The 19,534-nt window shown below is 53.3% G+C and overlaps 3 protein-coding genes across 11 annotated transcripts in view; 2 read left to right on the top strand and 1 right to left on the bottom strand.

Annotated features, from left to right (window-relative positions):
- Positions 1 to 157: 157 nt before the first annotated feature.
- On the bottom strand, positions 158 to 6,804 carry INKA1 (inka box actin regulator 1). 3 transcript variants are annotated; one of them, XM_074312323.1, is made up of 2 exons: positions 6,672 to 6,804; positions 158 to 1,004 (listed from the first exon to the last, which is right to left on the bottom strand). In XM_074312323.1, exon 2 carries the CDS (start codon positions 972 to 974, stop codon positions 204 to 206), a length of 771 nt encoding a protein of 256 aa, XP_074168424.1. In that variant the 5' UTR covers positions 975 to 1,004; positions 6,672 to 6,804; the 3' UTR covers positions 158 to 203. The 3 variants fall into 3 exon arrangements, with proteins under 3 accessions (XP_074168424.1, XP_074168423.1, XP_019579265.1); XM_074312322.1 differs by lacking the exon at positions 6,672 to 6,804 and adding an exon at positions 1,916 to 2,114; XM_019723706.2 differs by lacking the exon at positions 6,672 to 6,804 and adding an exon at positions 1,766 to 2,111.
- CDHR4 (cadherin related family member 4) lies at positions 4,454 to 11,816 on the top strand. Of its 7 annotated transcripts, none has more exons than XM_019723836.2 (19): positions 4,468 to 4,610; positions 4,966 to 5,150; positions 5,272 to 5,434; positions 5,510 to 5,601; positions 6,088 to 6,198; positions 6,829 to 6,935; positions 7,170 to 7,306; positions 7,596 to 7,779; positions 7,873 to 8,026; positions 8,269 to 8,362; positions 8,663 to 8,866; positions 8,947 to 9,086; positions 9,312 to 9,462; positions 9,547 to 9,767; positions 10,002 to 10,144; positions 10,648 to 10,704; positions 10,806 to 10,893; positions 11,110 to 11,140; positions 11,661 to 11,816. In XM_019723836.2, exons 1-19 carry the CDS (start codon positions 4,565 to 4,567, stop codon positions 11,714 to 11,716), a joined length of 2,364 nt encoding a protein of 787 aa, XP_019579395.2. In that variant the 5' UTR covers positions 4,468 to 4,564; the 3' UTR covers positions 11,717 to 11,816. The 7 variants fall into 7 exon arrangements, 4 of the variants coding, with proteins under 4 accessions (XP_019579395.2, XP_019579397.2, XP_019579393.2 ...); XM_019723838.2 differs by having other exon boundaries at positions 11,113 to 11,140; XR_012489563.1 differs by lacking the exon at positions 10,002 to 10,144 and having other exon boundaries at positions 4,454 to 4,610; positions 11,113 to 11,140; positions 11,661 to 11,685.
- A 1,927-nt stretch (positions 11,817 to 13,743) lies between these two features.
- IP6K1 (inositol hexakisphosphate kinase 1) overlaps positions 13,744 to 19,534 on the top strand; it is a 47,626-nt gene continuing 41,835 nt past the window's right edge. Inside the window, exon 1 of the mRNA XM_019723843.2 lies at positions 13,744 to 13,881. The gene's annotated coding sequence lies outside the window, so the exon portion shown is untranslated. The remainder of the gene's footprint in view (positions 13,882 to 19,534) is intronic.

Genomic DNA, 19,534 nt, shown 5'->3' on the forward strand with positions numbered 1-19,534 from the left:
GAAGGGTGATGAAACACAGGGCAGTGATGCACATGGGCTGTGACAAGGGTACACAGGGACCCCTGGAGGGAGGGAAAAGGCTCTTTAGATTAACCTGCCTGGGCTGTGCCTTGCAGGCCTAGGGCTGCCTCCAGGAGACTCAGGCATACAGAACCAGGACAGTGCAGAGAAAGGTCTTTATTGTCCCAGGCTGGAGGGCAGGGTCAGAGGTAGCTGACAACATCATTGCAGATGATGGGCTGGCGGCTGCGGCAGCTCATGAGGGCTGCAAAGCGTGATACATCTGCAGGCAGTTCGGGTTCCGGGCGAGGTGGGCATGACAGTCGCTTTCCTGCCATAGCTGCCCGGCGGGCCCTGGCCAGCTGGCGCCGCAGCTGCTCAGAGAGGCCAAGCAGGAACTGGGGGGGGCGAGCACGGGCACGGGGCCCACCCCCATCGTCTCCCTCACCTGCTGCCTCAGGCAGCTCCATCCAGTTGTGCACCAAGTCAGCAAAGCAATTGTCCCCCAGAACCAGGGGCTGGCGACTGCGACCTCTGCTTAGCAGGGCTGCTGTCCAGTCCTCAGTTTCCAGCCCCCGCCAGTGCTCCAGGCAGGCATCTGGGGTGGACTTGGGCCGTGGTCGCTGAGCAGGTGGTGCACTGGTCACTGGGGTCCCGCTGGATAGGGGGATGCCACTGGCTGAGAGGCGCTGTCTGTGGGGGCGCCATACTGGGGGTGCTGGATGCCGCAATACGGGGAGCTCCTCCTCTCTCCAAGTGCTGCCTGATACCTCAGAGAAGCCCGAGTCCCAGTCCAGGGCATGCTCTTTGGGGCTTCCTAAAGCTCCACCCCTGTCTCCTGTCATCACACCTTCTTCCTCCTCTTCCTCCACACAGCAGACGGAGTCCTCTTCCAAGGTATCTGAGGGCCTGAGCCGGTGGCTGAGCCGGACACCTGGGCCAGGTTTGGGGGGTGGCTGAAGGGGGCCAGGCATTGGGGGTGACCCTGTGTCCCGGCCACACAGCTGTGGAAGAAGAGAGGGCAGAAGTCAGAGGGGTGTGCTTGTCATCCCTGCCCCTGCCTGGCCAGGCCAATCCTGGAACTGAAGGCCCAGGAGGGCTGGACAGGCCTGCAGGCCTGGGCAGCAAGGCCTCTAGTGGGCACAGGGCATGGGGGTGCTGGCACACGAAGCTCGTGTGGCTCCCACAAGTCGACCTGGTGGCAGTCCGGCAGGCTGCAGCACGCAGAGCCAGGCAAGTCGGCACCCGCCACCAGGGCGGGAGGCAGGGTTGCGGGCCTGCATCGGGAAGTAGGTCCTGCTCAGGGCTGGGGGAGGGGGCCATCCCGGGCCTCTTGAGAGATTCAGCTCCCCAAAGCCCACAGCGTCTTTCTGAGCAGGATAAAGCATTTTCCAGTTGGGGGATAGAGGAAGGAGGTACAGGCCAGCCTGGGATAGGAGGCATCCACAGCAGCGCCAGCACCTCTTTAGTCCCTTGAAGTCCACCGTTCCACCCGAGAAGTTTCTCTCCCCCACCCCCGCACCCCAGCTCCCTTCGCTGCCCCGGCAGCACGGCCAGCTGGGCGGTTGTTACTTGATGCCCCCTGCAACTCCCAACCGTCCGAAACCCGACGCGGGCCATCTGGGCCATCTGTGCCGCCCCGCCCCCATCCCGCCTTGGAAGAGCACTCCGGACGGCCCCCCCACTCGCGTGTCGTTCGGGCCGGACCGCAGCCGAGCACCCCACCACACGTGTCCTTACAAGTCACACCGCTCCCAAGCCTCACCAGTTCCCAGCGGAGCTGGCCCAGGAAGCTGTCAAGCCTAGTGCAGTGCATGCCGGTGCCGGAGCTCCCGCCAGCCCTGCCAGTTCCTCTGCTAACTCTAGCTGGAGCGGTGCGGAGAGGGCCGGGCGGGCCGGCCAGCGGCGCCCTCACCCTCTGCCTGGTTCCGTGGCTCCTCGCTCTCCGTAGGTCCCGCCGCCGCCTCCGCCGCCGCCCCAACATCTGGCAGCCGCGCCCCGCCCCTGGAGCCGCAGCCAATGGGGCCCGGGCGGGGTGAAGTGGCCCCGCCCCTCGGGCCCGGCTGGGTGGGCGATCCCCACGCCCACTACCCACTAAGCTCCAGCTCTAGGAAGGCTGGAGGCAGTTCCACCCTAGACTCCCGGATGCCCTGGGCGGTTGAACTGACTCCGGGCTCGCTGCGTGACCCAGAACAAGTCTCTTCCTCGCGGTAGCCTCAGCTTTCGCATTTTTCCTAGGATAGAACTGCGGTCCCTCCCGCAGGGACCCCGGCTGTGCCCATGGGGAACTGGCAGAGCACCCCCAGTCATCGGGCCGGCAGTGTAGTGGCCCACTCTGGGCCAGACCCACTGGATCCGCTCCTGGAGCGGGCCTGGACAATCCCTGGAAGTGATGGGAGGACTCTGGGAGCGCGGGACGTCGCGGCAGCACGGGGCAGGGGACTCAGCCAAGGCCGAGCCAGCACCCTCTCCGCCCGGCGTCTGGGCCAAGCTGGGCCGGGCCGCCCTCTAGTGGGGAGCGCGCGGTTAGCCGTGATTCCTGCGGCAACACCCGCATCCTCTCCGCCTGGCACTACGTGCAGACTGAGAGTGCGTGCAGCGGGTTAGGGCGGCGCTCTCTGGCGGGAATGGTCAGAGCCTGCTCCCTGAGGCGCTCCATGATTGCAGGTTAGGTTCAAGGATGCTGTCTCACTGGAGATGGACGAGTCAGTAGACAGAAAAACACCAGGGAATGAGGGCGACCAGCTAGCTTGGAAGAGAGGGCTCTTAGAGGAGGTGGCATTCCGTATGGGATCTGGATGAGCCATCATGGGGAGATCAAGAAGGGGCATTCTAGGCAGAGGGATCAGCCCGTTAAAGGTCCTGAGAGTCCAGGAGCAGGACAGGGCTTAACGTAAAGAGGTCCATGGGGTCTCTGATTGTAGGCGTTGCAGAAGCGAAGAAGTCAGCAAAACCAGAAGCCTAGCAGCTTTAGAAAGGAATACGTCTGGGGTTTTGTTCTTGGTGTGATGGGGAGCATTGAGGGCTGTTGAGCAGGGATAACCTGGGCTGGCTCCTGTTTAGATAATCCCAGCTACTTTGGGAGAACCACTCTGTAATCAAGGTGGAGACTCCTGCCCTCATCCATCAAGGGAGGGTAGGGCCTGGGCCTGGGTGGGGCTGGTGCACAGAAGGGGGTCACTTTGGGGTATGTTTTGGAGATAAAAACAAGCCTTGCTGATGCGTGAATATGAGTAGGGAAAGAGAGCATCAAGCATGACTCCTAGATTTCTGGCCTGAACATCTAGTTGGATGAACTGAATCAGGAAAGATTGTAGAAAAATGGGTTTGGGGAGGAAAATCAAATGATCATTTGTGGACATGTGACCCTTGAGATGCCTGTCAGACCTCCAAGAGAAGATGCAAGGTGTGTGTGCCTCTGGAGTTTGTGCCTCTGGGTGTGTGTCTCTGGAGTTTGGGAGAGAGATCAGCACTGAAGCTTTATATCTGGGAGGCAGGAGGAGTGAATGGTACTTAAGGCCACATGCCTGGATGTGACGGGAGAGGTGAGTTTAGACTGGACCGTAGTCTGGATTGAGCCCTGGAACACCCTGCTGGGTGGGGGTAAGGAAGATGAAGCAGAACCAGCAAAGGAGCTAAGCAGGAGCAGCCAGAGAGGTGGGAGGTAATAGAGAGTGTGGGCACTTAAGGAGCCACGGGGAACAAGTGTCAAATGCTGCCAAGGAGGTGAGCGTGGAGAATGAACTATTGAATTCTGTAGTCTGCAGATCTCTGTGGATCCTGACAAGGGCAGTTTCATGAAAAGAGGGACAAGCTTGATTGTAGTGAGTAGGAGAGAGAGGTAAAGAACTGGAGAGAGCAAATGTAGACAGCTTTTTAAAAACTGACGTACAACATACATACAATGAATGGATGCTTCTCAAAGGTACAGCTCAATAAACGTTAACATCTGTAGACACTTGGGCAGCTATCACAGATATCAAAACATAGGATATCCCTAGCCTCTCCAGGAGGCCACTTGTGCCCCTTACAATTGATATCACCTAAAATAACTACTATTTGGTTTCTATCACCAAGGATTCCTTTTGCTTGATGAAGGTAAACAACTTTTGAGAGATTTTATTGATTATTGGGCTCAGATTTTGTAGGCAGATAATGTTCTAACAGTGGGCCGGGGTGGGGGGTGCAGCTGGAGTTCAGATTCTGTGGGGTCCCAGGGCCTGGGCCCAATTTTCCTGGGTACTGTCTTGCTCTGTCTCCAAGGACTGCATGGCCAAGACTTCCCTGAGCCTCGGTCCTCGTCTGAAGCTGATTCTTTTCCCACATCTCCTTCAGGTTTTGGAAATGAGTGGGGAAATTCATTGGGAGCAGTGGAAAAAATGGGGCCTCTGGACGTTTGTCTGTAATCTAAAGCTCAGTCACCAGGACTGGGTGGGACCTTAGTCTGGGAGGCCCAGGAGTCCTGCCTACCCAGTGTGTTTGACAACCCACCTGGCAACTGGGCGGGCCTGACAAACACGGCTGGCCTTCCAGAGTCTCCTCTATTCTCTCTCTTTAGGACACTATGGTACTCAGGCCCCTCGTACTTCTTCTTGCCCTGGTCGTCTCTGGTGAGGAGCTGGTGGGTGGGGAACCCCAGGTTTTACCTCTCTCCTCCACAGAGGAGTGGAGTCCTGACCCTCATCAGATAATCTACCATGGAGGGCAGGGGCTGGGGGGTGGGGAACCAGGAAAGGGCAAAGATCTGAACCCCTGACCCTCATTTTCTTGGCTGCTTCCTTGACCAAATCCTCACTCCCAGTCTGTGAAATGAGCTGACCCACTGTTGGATATGGGGGACAAGGAAGGGCTTTGTCTGTTTGGTCCCAAGATGTGGCTAGACTCTGGCAGAAGGGCAGGACTATGCTATTTCGTGTGGTTCCATGAGCTTGGGTGGCCTCCAGCCTTATTGTCTCTTCCTCATAGACCTCTACTGCCTGCCCGGGTTCATAAATGTCTTTGATAGCCAGGGACCTGGCACCGTCCTTCAGTTTTTCTCTTTTAACTGCTCTTCTCACACACCTACCCTGAAGTTGCTCCGTGTGCAACCACACACCACCTTCTTCAACCCACCCAGCTTGACCAGGTGGCAGGGGATCTATGTTGGCAAGGTAGGGTCATGGGCACAGCTGGGAACCATGGAGAGACAAGCGCAGACCCTAAATTCACAAAGCCAGGGGTGGTATGGGCAAGGGAGAGCCTAGGCCCCATATCACTGCCCACCTGCTACAGGTGACCTTGAGCAGCTCGGCCAGGTTGGATGCCCTGGCAGTGAACCATTATGAGCTGCAGCTGCAGTTCACATGTGGCAACTATGTGATGGAGGGACCACTCTCTGTGGATGTGCAGTGGGACGCTGGCCATATTCAGTGTGCTGGCCGATTTGCCAGCCCAGGTGAGCCCAGGGCAGCAGGCAGTGGGTGGGCAGGCATGGCCTGAACAGAGCCTCCCTGACCTTCCCTCTGGCCAGCTGGGGAAATCATTCAGGTGCCGGAAACAGTCACACCTGGGGCCCGGCTGTACACTCTGCTGCTCCCAGGCCTGGAACTCCAGGGAGCCCAGGTGAGCCCAGCACATGAGCAGTGGGGGCAGAGTGGGGGGGCACAGGGAAACCAAGCCCAGCCCCTGCCTGGCCAGCGCAGGCTGCAGAGGGACACTTTAATGTACTGCTGAGACTCTGCATGATCCATGTTCTTGGAGATAGCCACTGAGGGCTCCCATCCCCCAGTGACCATGGCTTTCTTACAGGAAACTCTTAGGGGCTGAGTTCTTTCAAGTTCTTCTGTGTGTATTGAATTCTCCATGAAAATTCTGTATCACTTTTGTAATCCAAAAAGTAAATGTAGTTTAAAAAACAAAAGAAATGGTTTAAAAGCAGAAAGGATTGAGGATCGGGGCCCGGGGACCCCAGGCTAGGGTAAGTGTCAGTGGTGGGGTATGGTATAGTTGGGTGTGGGAAGGTACCTGCTGGACTGTTGGAGATTTTGACAGGGATGCTTGGGGCACTGGGGGCTGGGGCTGGGGCCTCTAGCATCTCTGTCCTGTCAGATGAGCATCACCAGTGCCCAGGATCCTCCATATTTCCCTGGACCTTTCTCCATCAATGGGCAGGGTTGGCTGCAGGCACCACCCCAGGGCCTCAAAGGCCAGGCTCAAAAGGTGAGCATAACTTGGGACCTGGGTATATCCACGGATTGGGCAGAGCCACCACCTCCTGGAGTTTTGCTTGTTCTTGGCCTCTGTGGCCTCCTCCATTATGCTGCCTCTCCCAGACACAGCCCATACCTGCACCTGCTGCCCCATTCTGACTGTCCTCCCACCTTGGTCTGGTTCTGTGGTGGGCTCTGGAGTTCCAGAAAGAAGAGAGATCCCTGGTTTTGGGAGCTCACGGTGCCTTAAATAGAGAGAGTTCAGAGCAGGCACACAGGAAGAGAAAGTTCTGGGTAAAGTGTCTAGTGCAGACTGAAGGAGGGAAGTTCCTTCTTTAAAACTTCCATGTCTTAGTACCTGGCTCTTAGCCACTCGAAGATGATAAATCATATTGTGAATGACTCTGATATCACTCTTTTGGGGGCTGTTTGCATCCTAATAGAAGGATTTGTGGCCCAAAAGAAGGGGACTCAAAGGAATACCTGTTAGCAGAGTGACAGGTCTTGGGGAGGAGTGAGCAAGCGCTGGGGCTCCTTGTGGAGGTCCTGAGGGGGCTGTCTACTTGAAGGGAAGACTGAGCATAGACATACAGGTAGACTGACGTGCACGTGGTTCCCTTCCTGTTTTGTGCCACCACAGGTCTTCCAGCTTCAGATCCTGGTGACCTTTGGACAAAACCAAAGCTGCGGAGGGATGCTGATGGTGAAAGTTTTGCCTGCTCCCTCCTCCAGCCAGGTGTCCTTCCTGTAAGGCTTCTGTACCCTGGGACAGTGTACTGGGTACAGAAGGAGGCAGGGCCTAGCCCCAGGGAAGTAGAAGTAGGTTAAGGTGGGGCTGCTGGAGCGTCCCAGGTAGCCCAAGTCTGAGGGAAGTCCCGGGGGGAGGCCTGAGGACCGGGCGGGGTGGGGCGTGTGTGGGGGGTGGGGCGGGGCAGGGGGACACGGGATCCAGCAGGAGCCAGTGGCCCCCTTTTCGTTCAGGGAGCAGGAACAGAATATCACCATTCCGGAGGACGTGGTCCCTGGGACTAAGGTGGTTCAGGTCCAGGCTCGGGGCTTCGACGTGCGCTACGAAATCCTCTCTCCGGTGCCTTGCCGGCTCTTCTCCATCGGACGCGGTGAGGGGTGTGGAGTGGGGTACGAGGATGCCTCTGAGGCTGGTTCAGAGGTGACCTGCGCTACCTTCTCGCTATCCTGAGAAACGAGGCTGGAGCCGCGGCAGAAAATGGGTCGAGGTCGCGTTTGAGGGCTGGGCGGGAGTTACAGAGCCGCTTTGGCGGAGGTGATACGGGGGGCCAGCCAGGCTCAGCGCCCTCCCCCCACAGCGGTTCGGGTAGGCGGGTGGGAACCCGACTGAGCTGAAGGCGGAGCCGAACTCTGCGTCCCCCACCCTCTCACGCCTCCCAGCGGACGGCGTTATCCGGACCACGGCGCCCCTGGAGCTGGCGCCCGCCGCAGGCTCGGCGGTCACTGCGCTGCAGGTGAGGGCCTTTGAGCGGCTCCGGCCGTGGGCCAGCGTTGAGCTCGATCTCACTGTGACCGTGCGGCCGGTCAACCGCTGGACCCCGCGCTGCCTCCCCGCGCTGCTGATGTGAGTACACCCGAGCCTTACCTTGACCATTGGGAGGACTGACGGCTCGCGGCCGGGCCCCGACTCACCCTGCCGCCGGCGCTCTGCTCGCAGGACTCAAATCCCCGAGACCGCGCCTGTAGGTACCGTGCTGAGCACCTTTACTTGCGTTGACCCGGACTGTCCTGGCTCAACCCTCGACTACCAGCTGCGATTCCACAGTCCTCCTGGCCCAGCCAGCCTCCGTCTCAACGACACGGTCCTGGAGGTGACCCCCCCCCCCCAGACCCACGTGCAGGGTGCTTGGGAGGGGATGGGGGGATGGGCCAAGAGTCTATGGGAGCTGAGACCATGGGGGTGAAGGAGTGGTGGTGGAGCCTACCTGCTTGGCAGTGCAGAAAACGGGGTCCGGGTAAGCTATCTGTGCATGCCCTGGCTTGAGGCAGCCCAGTGTGGTTCAAAGCTCTCCCAGGCTGAGGCTGGGCCTTACTCTCTGGACCCTGTGGCCAGGTGAATGGCACACTGGACTGTGACACTCGTGGGGGCTGCTTTCAGCACACAGCCTCCGTCCTGGTGCTCGATGGTGGGCAGCCCCGGATGACCAGTGAGTGACCATACCCAGGCCTGGACATTCAGGATAGGGCTGTTCTGTACCCCTCTCCCCATCCTCAGGACAGGGGCATCTCTTGTCCTTCAGAAACTGGTAGGGCAGGGCTGTCTCCATTTCAGAGCCCTAGGGTGGGGCATATCTCTCCTCTCCTAGACCACCCCCAGCAGGGGAGGGATATTGCCCTACCTTCCTCCAGACCCTCTCCCCCAGGGCAGGGACATGTCTCCCTCCTCAGACCCCCAGGGCAGGGCTGGGTACCCCAGGCCAGTTCCTTGACTACCTAATGGCCTCCAGCTGAGGTGCCAGTACTGGTGATGGTGACACCTGTCAACGAGTTCTCCCCAGCCTGTGTCCCACGCACATTCCGGGTTCGGGAAGATGCGGGGCCCTGCACCCTGCTGGGCTCTGTGGTGGGCACGGACATGGATTACCCACACGACTGCATTGAGTACTACACCTCTGGAGGCGCTGGCACCTTTGCTGTGGACCGTCTCAGCGGTACTTCCACCCTAGGGCTGGGATGGAGGGGTCGACCCAGAGTGGACTCTGCAGGCTGAGGCTGTGGCCACCCCTTCTAGGGGAGGTTCACCTCCTGGGGCCTTTGGACTACGAGCAGCAGAGGTTGTACAGGCTCACAGTCCTGGTGACTGACCACAGCCAGGACCAGGACCCCACCCGCCACCTCTCAGGCTCCTGCACCATTACCATTGAGGTTGAGGTAATTGGGCCCTGAGGCCTGGGAAAAAGCTCTCCTCTCCCTCTGGCATTCTGATTTTCCACTCTGTGCCTCAGTTTCCTCCATTGGTTGGCTGGAGGGGGTAGGGCCTCACGTGGAAAGCTTTGGAGCCTGTTGCCTGACACCTAGGCGCTAGCTGTGGTGGGAGGAAGCTGAGGGGTTGGCCTGGGGTTTTGGGGAGTGGGTGACCTGGCTACCTTCCTCCAGGATGTGAATGACCATCCCCCCGAGTGTGAGCCCCCATTTCAAGAACTCACAGTCCACACTTCCCTGGGCCGTAGCATGGAAGTGACCAAGGTGTCATGTCGTGTCCCTCAGGAGCCACAGCGCCTGGCCTTCTCCTACGGCATCATAGGAGGTGAGGGTCATGGGGCCACCAGGCGGTAAGAGAAGTGCAGGCAAGGCCAGCAGCGCCCCCCTTCTTCCACCACTCTGCTTTCAGGGAATAGTCAGAGCCGATTCAGCCTGCAAGGAGCTGTGCTGGTGCACGACGACCTCCTGTTGGGGCCCCCTTGGCCAGAGCAGCCTCATACGTATGAGCTATTGATCCGTGTGGCTGACGCAGGTCCCTCCACCCCCCACCTCAGCACCACAGCTACCGTCATCGTACATCTAGTTCCCTGGAGGGCCAGCACAGTGGCCACCAGCACACACAGAACCACAGTAAGGGGGTCCTTGGGCCGTTGAGGGGTGGGGAGAGATAATCTTGGAGGGTGAGGAGACACGATTTTCCAGGTGGACGATGGGGAAAGGCATTCCAGGGGGAAACATTGAGTGTAAAGAGCAATACAGGAGAGCAAATTTGGGGTGTTGGGTGGCCCAGCCATTGGAGGGGATTGAAAGCTGGATGATCAGGTGTTTGGCAGGGCAGGGGTGAGGCTGTGGCTCCTATTTCAGGTGCCTTCAGTGATGACACCCCTGCTTGTGACAGACACGGAGGCTTTCTGGCAGCCTGAGCCCTGGTTTGTGGTGGTGCTGACAGTGACCAGTGCCCTTCTCCTCTTGGCTCTGGGCTGGCTCCTCAGCAGACTGCTCCGGGGGTAGGGTTCTTATCCCTGTGTCCCCTGCCTCCCCCAGCCCAGTAATGGACCCCGTATGTGAGAGGTGGTTTCAGCCAAGAGCTGATAAAAATACCCATGGTGATGAGCAGACAAAAATATTAAGGAGGGCTGCCCTGCCACCAGAGCTTGTGAGGTTAGAGGCCGAGAGACACAGGAAGGAAGCTGTCTCCATCATTGGCAGAGCCCAGGCTTGGAATGGGATGGGTGTGGATAAGGCCCAGGGCTTGAGACTCTGAGTGTTTCATGCATCGGGCATTTATCCTATTCTTGACCCCTGATCTCCATTTGAAACCGGATCTGCTCCTAAGACTCTGAGTTTCTTGTGGGCACAGGACTGAACCCAGGAGAAGGTGGGGGTAACAGTATGGACACTGCACACAGACATTGGCTATCCCCAATATAAAGGGTAGATGAATGGTGCTGGTTCCTGGAGCCAGCAGGCCTGCTGCTCTCATGCTTGGTCGCTTCTCCTGGCATTTTAGGTTGGCCCAGGTGCTACCAGCACCAAGCAAACCAGCCCAGGCTCTGCTGCTAAACAGGTCAGCCTTCTCTGCATACCTCTATGCCTGGGAGTCCATCTCTTAAATTCGGGCTGGGGCCTAGAGCCTTATCCTGTACTCCTGCTCCTACTTTGCCCCAGTATTCAAGGAACTGAGGGGTCCATTGAAGGGTTCATGGAGGCGCCGAGGACAGAGATACCCCAGGCACCCAGCAGCGTCATGAACCTGGTATGTCAATCCACCATCCTGTGGTGTGTGGGCACTGAGTACTTCCCTACCAAGTCTGCCCTCTTCCTCATGGATAGCTACCCCTGTGGAAGTGCCCATGCCAGCACCATCAGGAGGGAGGAGGCAAGTGGGCTCCTGATCCCTTTGGGAGTAGGCCTCTACCTGCTCCCTGTGGATGGGGTTCAATTCATTGCACCCTCTCATTCTTCCCCTCAGCAGCATTTTGATGGCAGCGCACAGGACTCCCGTGAGTTCCTTTCTTCCCAACCCATTCTCCACCTGGGCCCACTTTCTCTCCCTCCCCCATTTCCGTGTCTCCTACCCCCAGGCATCCACCATCTACTCTTTCCCTGAGTGGAGTCAGCTCTCACTCCCACTCACTTTTCAGCCAATGTTTATCAAACACCTGTAGGACCAGGAAATGACTCAGAGCTGGTCTGGTTTCTCCCCACGGTGAAAGGGGGGGAAGGTGGTGAGGGGAGAGGCCCCCAGATATTCCATTTGCACCAGTGAATTATGGCAGAGTGGTCTGGCACTGGGCTCAGGGGGGCTGGTGTCCAGTTTTGGGGAACCAAGGGTGCTTCTTGTGCACTTGAGCCAGACCTCAAAGGGTTTGCTGAGAAAGGGGACAGGTTGGATCAAGAGGGGGCGGGGGGCGGGGGGCGCGTCACAAGGGTCCTGGGACATCTTCTCCTACCCTTAGGGGAGGGAGGCAGTTCTGCTGAGGCCAGCAGAGCTGTCTCTCTTTCCTGATCACCTGAGCTCAGGTACAGGCAGAGAATACCTGTTCAACACACGCACGGGAGCCCGGCGCTGGCTCTGAAGCCAAGAAGCTGCTCCACTATGTGGGAATTTCTCCTTCACATGATCGTGGGCTATATTTTCAAGTTGATTCAATAATAAACAAAATTACAAACAAAAAAGTCCCAGCCTTGTAACCCACATGTGGGAGAAGCTGAGATCTGTGCTTCTTTGTTCTCACTTGGAAAACTCCCTAGCTTGTGGGAACACTCTAGGGAGTAGTGAGGTTATTTTTAAGGCACTGTCCATGCTGAGTGACGGTGATTACTGCTCTGCAGAAGTAAGAGGCTGTTAGTCTTGTCAGTGACCAAGGGGGCCTGTCCCCTCAGAGACCACCTAATCTGGCAGGTGGAGAGGGCCCAAGAGCTTCCTTTTTCCACAGAGAGGAGGACGTTGTTGCTATTTGAGGGCCCCACCAACCTCTAGAGTAGTTTGCCAATAGTGTATGGAGGTTTTCTGGGAAGGATCTGGAGCTTTTGCACTGAGGTGAAGGTTAGTGCAGACTTGGCATGGACTGCCGTGGAGGAATCAATGGTAGCCCTCTTCTGAGAGGCTGTTTCCATTTCTTCCTGATGTGTCTTCTGGTTCCTTGGCCCTCAGCCCTTCCTGTGCTGAGCTGAGCTGTTGTATATAGCCAGGTGGCCTACAGTAACTTGCAGGAGGGCAGGTTCCGCTGGGTTCGGTGCTAGAGCACTTCCCATGCCCAGGTCCCAGGATACTGCCAGCGTTCCCAGAGGGCCTGCTGCTTGGTGGAGGCTACCTTTACTGTGGAATCCTCAAGTTCTCACAATCTTCTCCCCTCTGCCAAGTCTGTGGACCTAAATCCCCTCAGGGCTCTGGAAGGCCGCCCTTTCTGAGCCAGTTATGATGTCCCAGGTCGGGAAAGAAGCTGAGAGCCTTTTGTGGGAAAAACACACTTCACCCCAATAAAGTGAGGGTGCTAGAGCTGGCCTCAGGGATAGAAATGTGAAAGCATGCTGTTACTGAAGTGGTTGCAGGCGTACTTTTCCTGAGCATGTACCCTGCCCTAAGGGCTCGTTAAATCTTCATCTCTAAGGAGCCTAGCTGTTACCCTCATTTTGCAGATGGGGCAACCAAAGCTCAAAAGTCGCAGAGCTAGCTAGTCCTGACACTTGATGTGGGCCTATACTGTGTGACTGCATCTGGGCTCCTAACCCTGAAGCCAAGCACAGGGTTAGGTGCTCTGTATGGGAGACCAGTCCTCCCAGGACTCACAGTTGGCCTGGGAGGCAGATCGTGACAGTCCAGGACAAGATATGTTGTCATAGGAGCTCAAGACAAGATACTCTAGGGCGAGTAAAGAGAGTGCCTGCTGTGTGCCAGGGCTGTGCCGGGAACTGAATTCTACACAGAAGGACAAACGTGGGCAGTGGGCCAGGAGCTGCTCCGGGAAGCACAGATGGCTGCACCTCGGTACTGATGAGGGGCAAAGCTGGGCAAGCCGCTGGGAAGAAGGCATTATACTCTGGAGCCAGTAGGAGGAGGTACACCGGTGCGTCCACTTCCAGAGATGGCTTGACCTTGGCCCGGCCTCCCGCTCTGCGCCTCAGTTTCCTCACCAGTGAACCGGGATAGCAACTCTTTCCTTCCAGGGTGGGTGACAAAAAAAGCAAACAGCACACAGCAGACATTCCCCAAGTGTGAGCGCTTGTGTGAGAAGACGCCGCCGACTCCGCACAGGAGTCGCGCACGCAGAGGCGCCAAGGGCGCTACGGCCTCGGAATCACCCGCAAAACCTCTGCCGCCAACAACTCCCGGAAAGGCACGCATGCGCCAATCCGTGCCGTCACAGTCACGTGCCGAAGCATTCGGCAAGGGCCGTGAGAGGCTGGCTCTGATTGACAGGTCAGTCGACCTGTCAGCGGGAAGCACTCCCGGGGCGTCCGGCAAAGAAGCTGTTGATTGGGGAAAGTTTCAGCTAGAGGCGGGTTCTTTGCAGCCCTGGTTACTATGACGCCCGGCCCCCGCCCCCTCGGCTGGCCGCCATCTTGTTGTTGATCCGTACCCAGTGGGCAGCGCCGGGAGCTGGACCGAGCGGCCGGTGCGGGGCCGCTGCTGCGGGGCACAGCCACCTGCGCTGCCTGCCAGGGGCGGGCCGAAACCTGGAGGCCCGGGGGGCCCAGCTCCCGTGGGGAGCCGTGGGCGCCCGCTGCCCGGGCCGGGCCGGTGAGTGACAGGAGCTGGGCGGATAGACCGGCCTGGCGGCCGCGGGGCGAGCAGCAGCAGGCGCTGGGTTGGAACGGGCGCGCGCAGGGCCGGGATATCGGCAGAGCATCACTTACTTGAACATGGCTCAAGCGTCCTGACTGGTCGCCTGTGGAGCCTCCCTGATGCTGCTTCCAAGGCCGGGGGGACGGCCTCGGGGTGGAGGTCTGAGAGCCCCGCGCCCGAGGGCTGGCTCGCAGGGTAGCGGGGAACTACTAGCTTCTGTGATCGAAGCCGCTGACTCGGAGCGCTGAAACCTGCTAGTGCCAGCCTGATGCTCTCCGGGGGCGTTGTGTTGCTCCCGGGTGAGAAATACACGTACCTCCTTTTTAGATGTCGTTCTTGCGAGTGATTTTCAGACGGCTTGAGACTTAAGACTAGACGAAACAGCTGAAATCAGGGAGGCCGGTCTCATGGCCCTTTGATTCTGGAAGGGCGAAGGCCCTCTTGCCCGGCTCCTGCTTCTGGTGCTCCTTAGAGCTCACCGTTTGCCTCTTCCTGAAGGGCCTGGTTAAATGTCCATGATGTCCGAATTATATTTTGGGACATAATTTCTTTGGTTCTTGACCACCACTTTTTGGAGTTGTGGTATGATCCTTTTTGGTCCAGGAGAAAGTGAGTATTATGGTGATGACTTGGTTGATTTTACCTCCTAAAAAGAGAGTTTGCTAGTGTAATGAGACACAGGAAATGTAGGAATGAGTTAGAATCAGAAAAAATGATTTTGTCGTGGTGGATAGTATGGATCTACCAAATTAACTTTTGACAGGCTAAATGTATTTTGCCCAACGAAAACTGACTGTACGCCCCCTTCCTGCGGGGGTGGGAGGGCTAGAGACCTGGGGCTAGGTGTGCAGAGTTCTGAGTGCTCCATAACACAGTTTTCTTTCCCTGTGGTCCCTTGGCTTCTCTGCACAGGCAGCTTGTATGTGGTTATACAAAAAGCCTGGATGAGACCGCTAAGAAGTCAAGCAGGAATACTTTGTGCACTTGGGTCAGAATCTTGTCACCTTCAGAATGTTTAATTTTGAAAGAAACCAGCTCCTTGGTCAGGAGGTCCTTTTGGAGAACAGATGCTGAAACCTGAGGAGGCTGGCGGCCTGTTGCTGGTTGCCTTCCTTGTGAGAAGAGTGAAGTTGAGTAGTCCTCAGTTATTTATTTCATTGCCTTCCCTCCAGCCATTTTTTGAATCTTGAATGAGTTTTGACCTTGGCGAGACCGGTCAGTTCCTCAGGCAGTTCTTGATAAGAAAGGAGGGAGGTACTAAAATATTAGGAGCTTCTCAAAATTGTCCCAAGCGAACTAGGTGTGTGTGTGTGTCCCCGTCCCCTCCCGCTTTACTTAAATTAAGGCTTCCTTTAGAAATTTAAGGCAGCCACAGGTTTCTTTTAAATAACCTTAAGATAGGCTCCTAGCCTGTTTAGGACGACCTCTTTGAGATGTAGAAAGAGCCAGACTCTCCTTGGTAAGTTCTTAACACTACGTTTTGCATACAATTTTTGGGGGTCCAAGGGCCCATTACAGTTCATCCATGGTGTAATCCTACCTTAGAACTGCTGCCCCAAGGAAATTATAGAATATCCAAGAACTTTTATTGCCTTTGTTGAATACTTTTACAACCTCGTGAATATTTATGAGTAGTAGATGATGCTTGATTCAGCATGGTATTACCCAAAGGTAGCTAATAGCAGTACTTCTGTGCTGCGCATTTTTAAGTGCAAATGAGTAAAAATGGTGTTAGAATAGCAGGTTCTCAGTCCACTTAAACTTCTTTGTCTGCATGTAATTCACCTGTAAAGATCAGCGTTTTTGATTCCCGCGAGCAGCAGGCAATGGAGATCCTACACTGCAGTCAGAAATGCCACAGGTTTATGGGTTGAGATCCGATGTCCTGATGTGGCGTTCACGGTGCTGCTGCCCGGCTGGCCTTAGCCCACTCTCCAGTGCTTCCCCTAATCCCCACTAACCAAATGGTTTACCGAACATTCCACACGTTAGTTATTTCCCTACACAAATCCTCTTGCCAGCTGAATCGAGTGGCTTTTGCCCCCTTTGAGATACCCATTTACTTCAGCTCCACTTCTCTTTTCTCCAGAGTCCAGCTCAGGTCCTTCCTACCTTCTTTATGAAACTCCCCAAACATTGCAGCCCCTGTGGATGCTTCACTCCCTCAGACCTGCAGTAGCATTTTTGCCCTTGTACAAAAATAAAATAATGTTTGCTCTTTTAAAAATAATGTTCTGTTTCCTCTGGTAAGACTTAACCCCTTTCTTACAGAGACTATGTATTTTTTTTTTATATCTTTGTGCACCTGCATATAGTAGATGAAGACTAAATGTTTATTAATAGTGTGCAAAATTTGAGTTGGAAACACCCTCTAATTAAACAGGGAAACAGAGGGAATGGGCAAGTAGAAATAGGGGATTTGGTGGCAGTGGAGCCCCACCTCCAACCCTGCCTGAAGGTAGCACAAGTTGACTGTGGCGCCTTGTAGAGGCGTATCCTCAGTGCTGCAGAACTTGCACAAAATGCAGAACTGAGGCCTGAACACGGTAATTCTGCATCTCAGAAGGGACTGTGTCACCCACCCCCTTCCTGACTGAGATGCCAGTTTTGACTCTTGGAAAATATGTTGGGTGAGTGTGGCACTAGGTGCTGAGATTCTTAGACCCTCTTCTTGGCTAGGGCTTGGTCTCACTGCCCCCTTGGGCTGCTGTAAAGGTGTCAGTAGTATTTGCTCCTTGCTCTCCTCCCAGTGTTGCCCCAAGACTATGGGGAACAGTGATGGGCAGAGCTGGGGAAACACTGCTCAGTGCACCCTGTCTCTGGCTTGGGGTGAGGGAGCAGTTAGGAATTTTGTGTGTTTGTGCCAGTGGATCTGTGCTTTTGCCCTGATTTTAAATCAGATTTCATTTCTCTTCTACTACAGCAGGATTTGAGCAATGGATTGTGAAAGAGAAAACATAAGATATCTTGGTTCTTTTATGAAAGGTGATGAAGACTCGTGTGCTGCTATGGCTTGAAGTTACATTTATGTAGGAGGCATTACAAGTGTGTTTTGATGGGAACACATGTTTACCTCAGTGCTGGATCCCTGTTAGGTAGGGACTTTGTTAGCTTGAGTGCTTAGAAAATCTGCTGCTGAGCTCTTCCATAAAAGTTTTATTTGTAGGAGGGAGTGGAGCTCGCTTATGCCTGTCCCTTCATTTTACTGAAGGTGGGCAGGCGAGGGGAGCAGGTCTAGGACTGACCCTTTTCAAGTCTAAAATTTGATGTCAGTGAAGAAGAGCACCTTGAAGGCCATAAAAATCTGGGCATGTTATGATCAAATGATAACTTATAAACGACTTATTCTATAATCAAAGAGTCAGGTAATGACAAGTGTTGGTGAGGGTGTAGGGAAATCAGACCAGAAGCCTTGTACACAGCTAATGAGAGTGTAAAATGATGCAGCCACTTTTCAAAACAGTCTGGCAGGTCTTTAAATGGTTAAGCATACAATTACCATATGACCCAGCAATCCCACTCCCTAGTTATTTACCCAAGAGGAATTAAAAGACGTCCACACAAAAACCTGTATATGAATGTTTATAGCGGCACTATTCATAATAGCCAAAGGGGGAAACAACCTAAATCGCTAACAAATGATAATGGATAAATAAAATGTGGTAAATACGTAAAATGGAACATTATTTAGCAATAAAAAAAGAATGACGTACTGACATATACTATAACATGGGTGAACCTGAAAAACATGCTTAAGTGAAAGATGCCAAACACACAAGATCACATATGATTCCATTTATATGAAATGTCTAGAATAGGCAAATTTAGAGAGACAGGAAATAGATTAGTGGTCACTTAGGGCTCGGGGTTGTATGAGAGACTAGGGGAATGATAACTCCATGTTTCCCTGAAAATAAGACCTAGCCGAACCATCAGCTCTAATGATGCATCTTTTGGAGCAAAAATTAATATAAGACGCGGTTTTATTTTAATATGAGACTGGGTATAATATAATATAATATAATAATATAATATAATATAATATAATAATATAATATAATAAATATAATAATATAATATAATTTAATGTAATATAATTTAATATAATAATAAAGGCTGGGTCTTTATAATATAATATAAGAGTGGATCTTGTATTAATTTTTGCTCCAAAAGACACATTAGAGCTGATGGTCCAGCTAGGTCTTTTTTCAGGGAAACACGGTAAGGAGTATGGGATTTCTTTTGTGGAATGAATATGTTCCAAAATTGTAGTGATGGTTGCACATATTTGCGAATATACTAAAAACAGTTAAATTGTACACTTTACATGGGTGAATTGTATGATGTGTGAATCATATCTCAAAACTTATAAAAAACCAATATACATTACTTACATACTTTTATATACTTACATGTTTTTATATAAGTAATGTATATTCATTAGTTTAAAAAAGATAACATATGAGTAACAAGAAGAAATAAAAATAAAGGATCATCTATAATTTTACTGTTTTAGTGTATAACCAGGCTTTTTTTTCCCGTGTCTTACAACTTTTATAAAAATGAGATTATGTTATACATAACTGATTTGAGTCTATTTGCAATCAGCAATATATTATAGATACCTGGGTTGGTAAATTATGCATTTACATCAGGGCCCAACAACATATATTAAATAAAGTGTCTTTAAACAGAAATATAAATAAGAGATTTTATATTGTATGTATATAGTTCTGGAAGGTTATATATTAATTGGTTGATGAATGTATTGTCAAATGTATTGTTATGTATTAATGCTTGACCAGAGGCTCGCAGAAATGTAACCCTATATTTCTTCAAGGAACAGTGGTTCAGTATTTGCTAACTTGGCGTTCACAGTGGCTATAGAATACAACTACTATACTCGTAAGTAATGAGAATTGATTATGTAGTCTTTGTATTTGGCTTCTTTTGCTCAAGGTATGTTTTCAAGATTCATCCATTTTGTTGTGTTTGTTCCTTTTTACTGCTGAGTAGTATTCTGTTTTATGGCTGTACCATTTGCTGATGGGCATTTGGGTTGTTTTTAGTTTTGGGCTATTATGAATAAAGATGCAATAAATGTTCTCGTATAAGTCTTTGTGTGTACATACATGATGTGATCAGACAATATGGTGAATGTTTAAATTTTAAAAATTACAGTAAAAGATACATTGCCATTAATCCCCCTCAAAATACTCCCCCTCACTTTGAACACACTTAATTCCATCATTTTTGCCACTTTCTGAAGCAGTTCTGGAAGTCCTCTTTCGTGAGTGTCTTTAGTTGCGCTGTCATGGCTGCCTCGATGTCCTGAATCATTTTGACTTTGGAGAAGAGCCAGAAGTCTCACGGTGCCAGATCCGGTGAATAAGTGGATGAGGACCCACTGTAATGCTTTTATTTGACAGAAATTGCCGTACCAGAAGCAATGTGTGACATGGAGCCTTTCCGTTGTGATCACAAAACACGGTGAATGCTACTGCCAAGCGTCATCCAACGGAAAGGCAGGGCTCTTCAATACGGGAAGTAGTGCATCGAACCTTAGTAGTAGTGTGTGACAAGTTTCAACTTGTTCTGTATAGTCGGG

The sequence above is a fragment of the Rhinolophus sinicus genome, linkage group LG10, assembly GCF_036562045.2.
Source record: "Rhinolophus sinicus isolate RSC01 linkage group LG10, ASM3656204v1, whole genome shotgun sequence".
In the NCBI taxonomy this organism is placed as follows: Eukaryota; Metazoa; Chordata; class Mammalia; order Chiroptera; family Rhinolophidae; genus Rhinolophus; species Rhinolophus sinicus.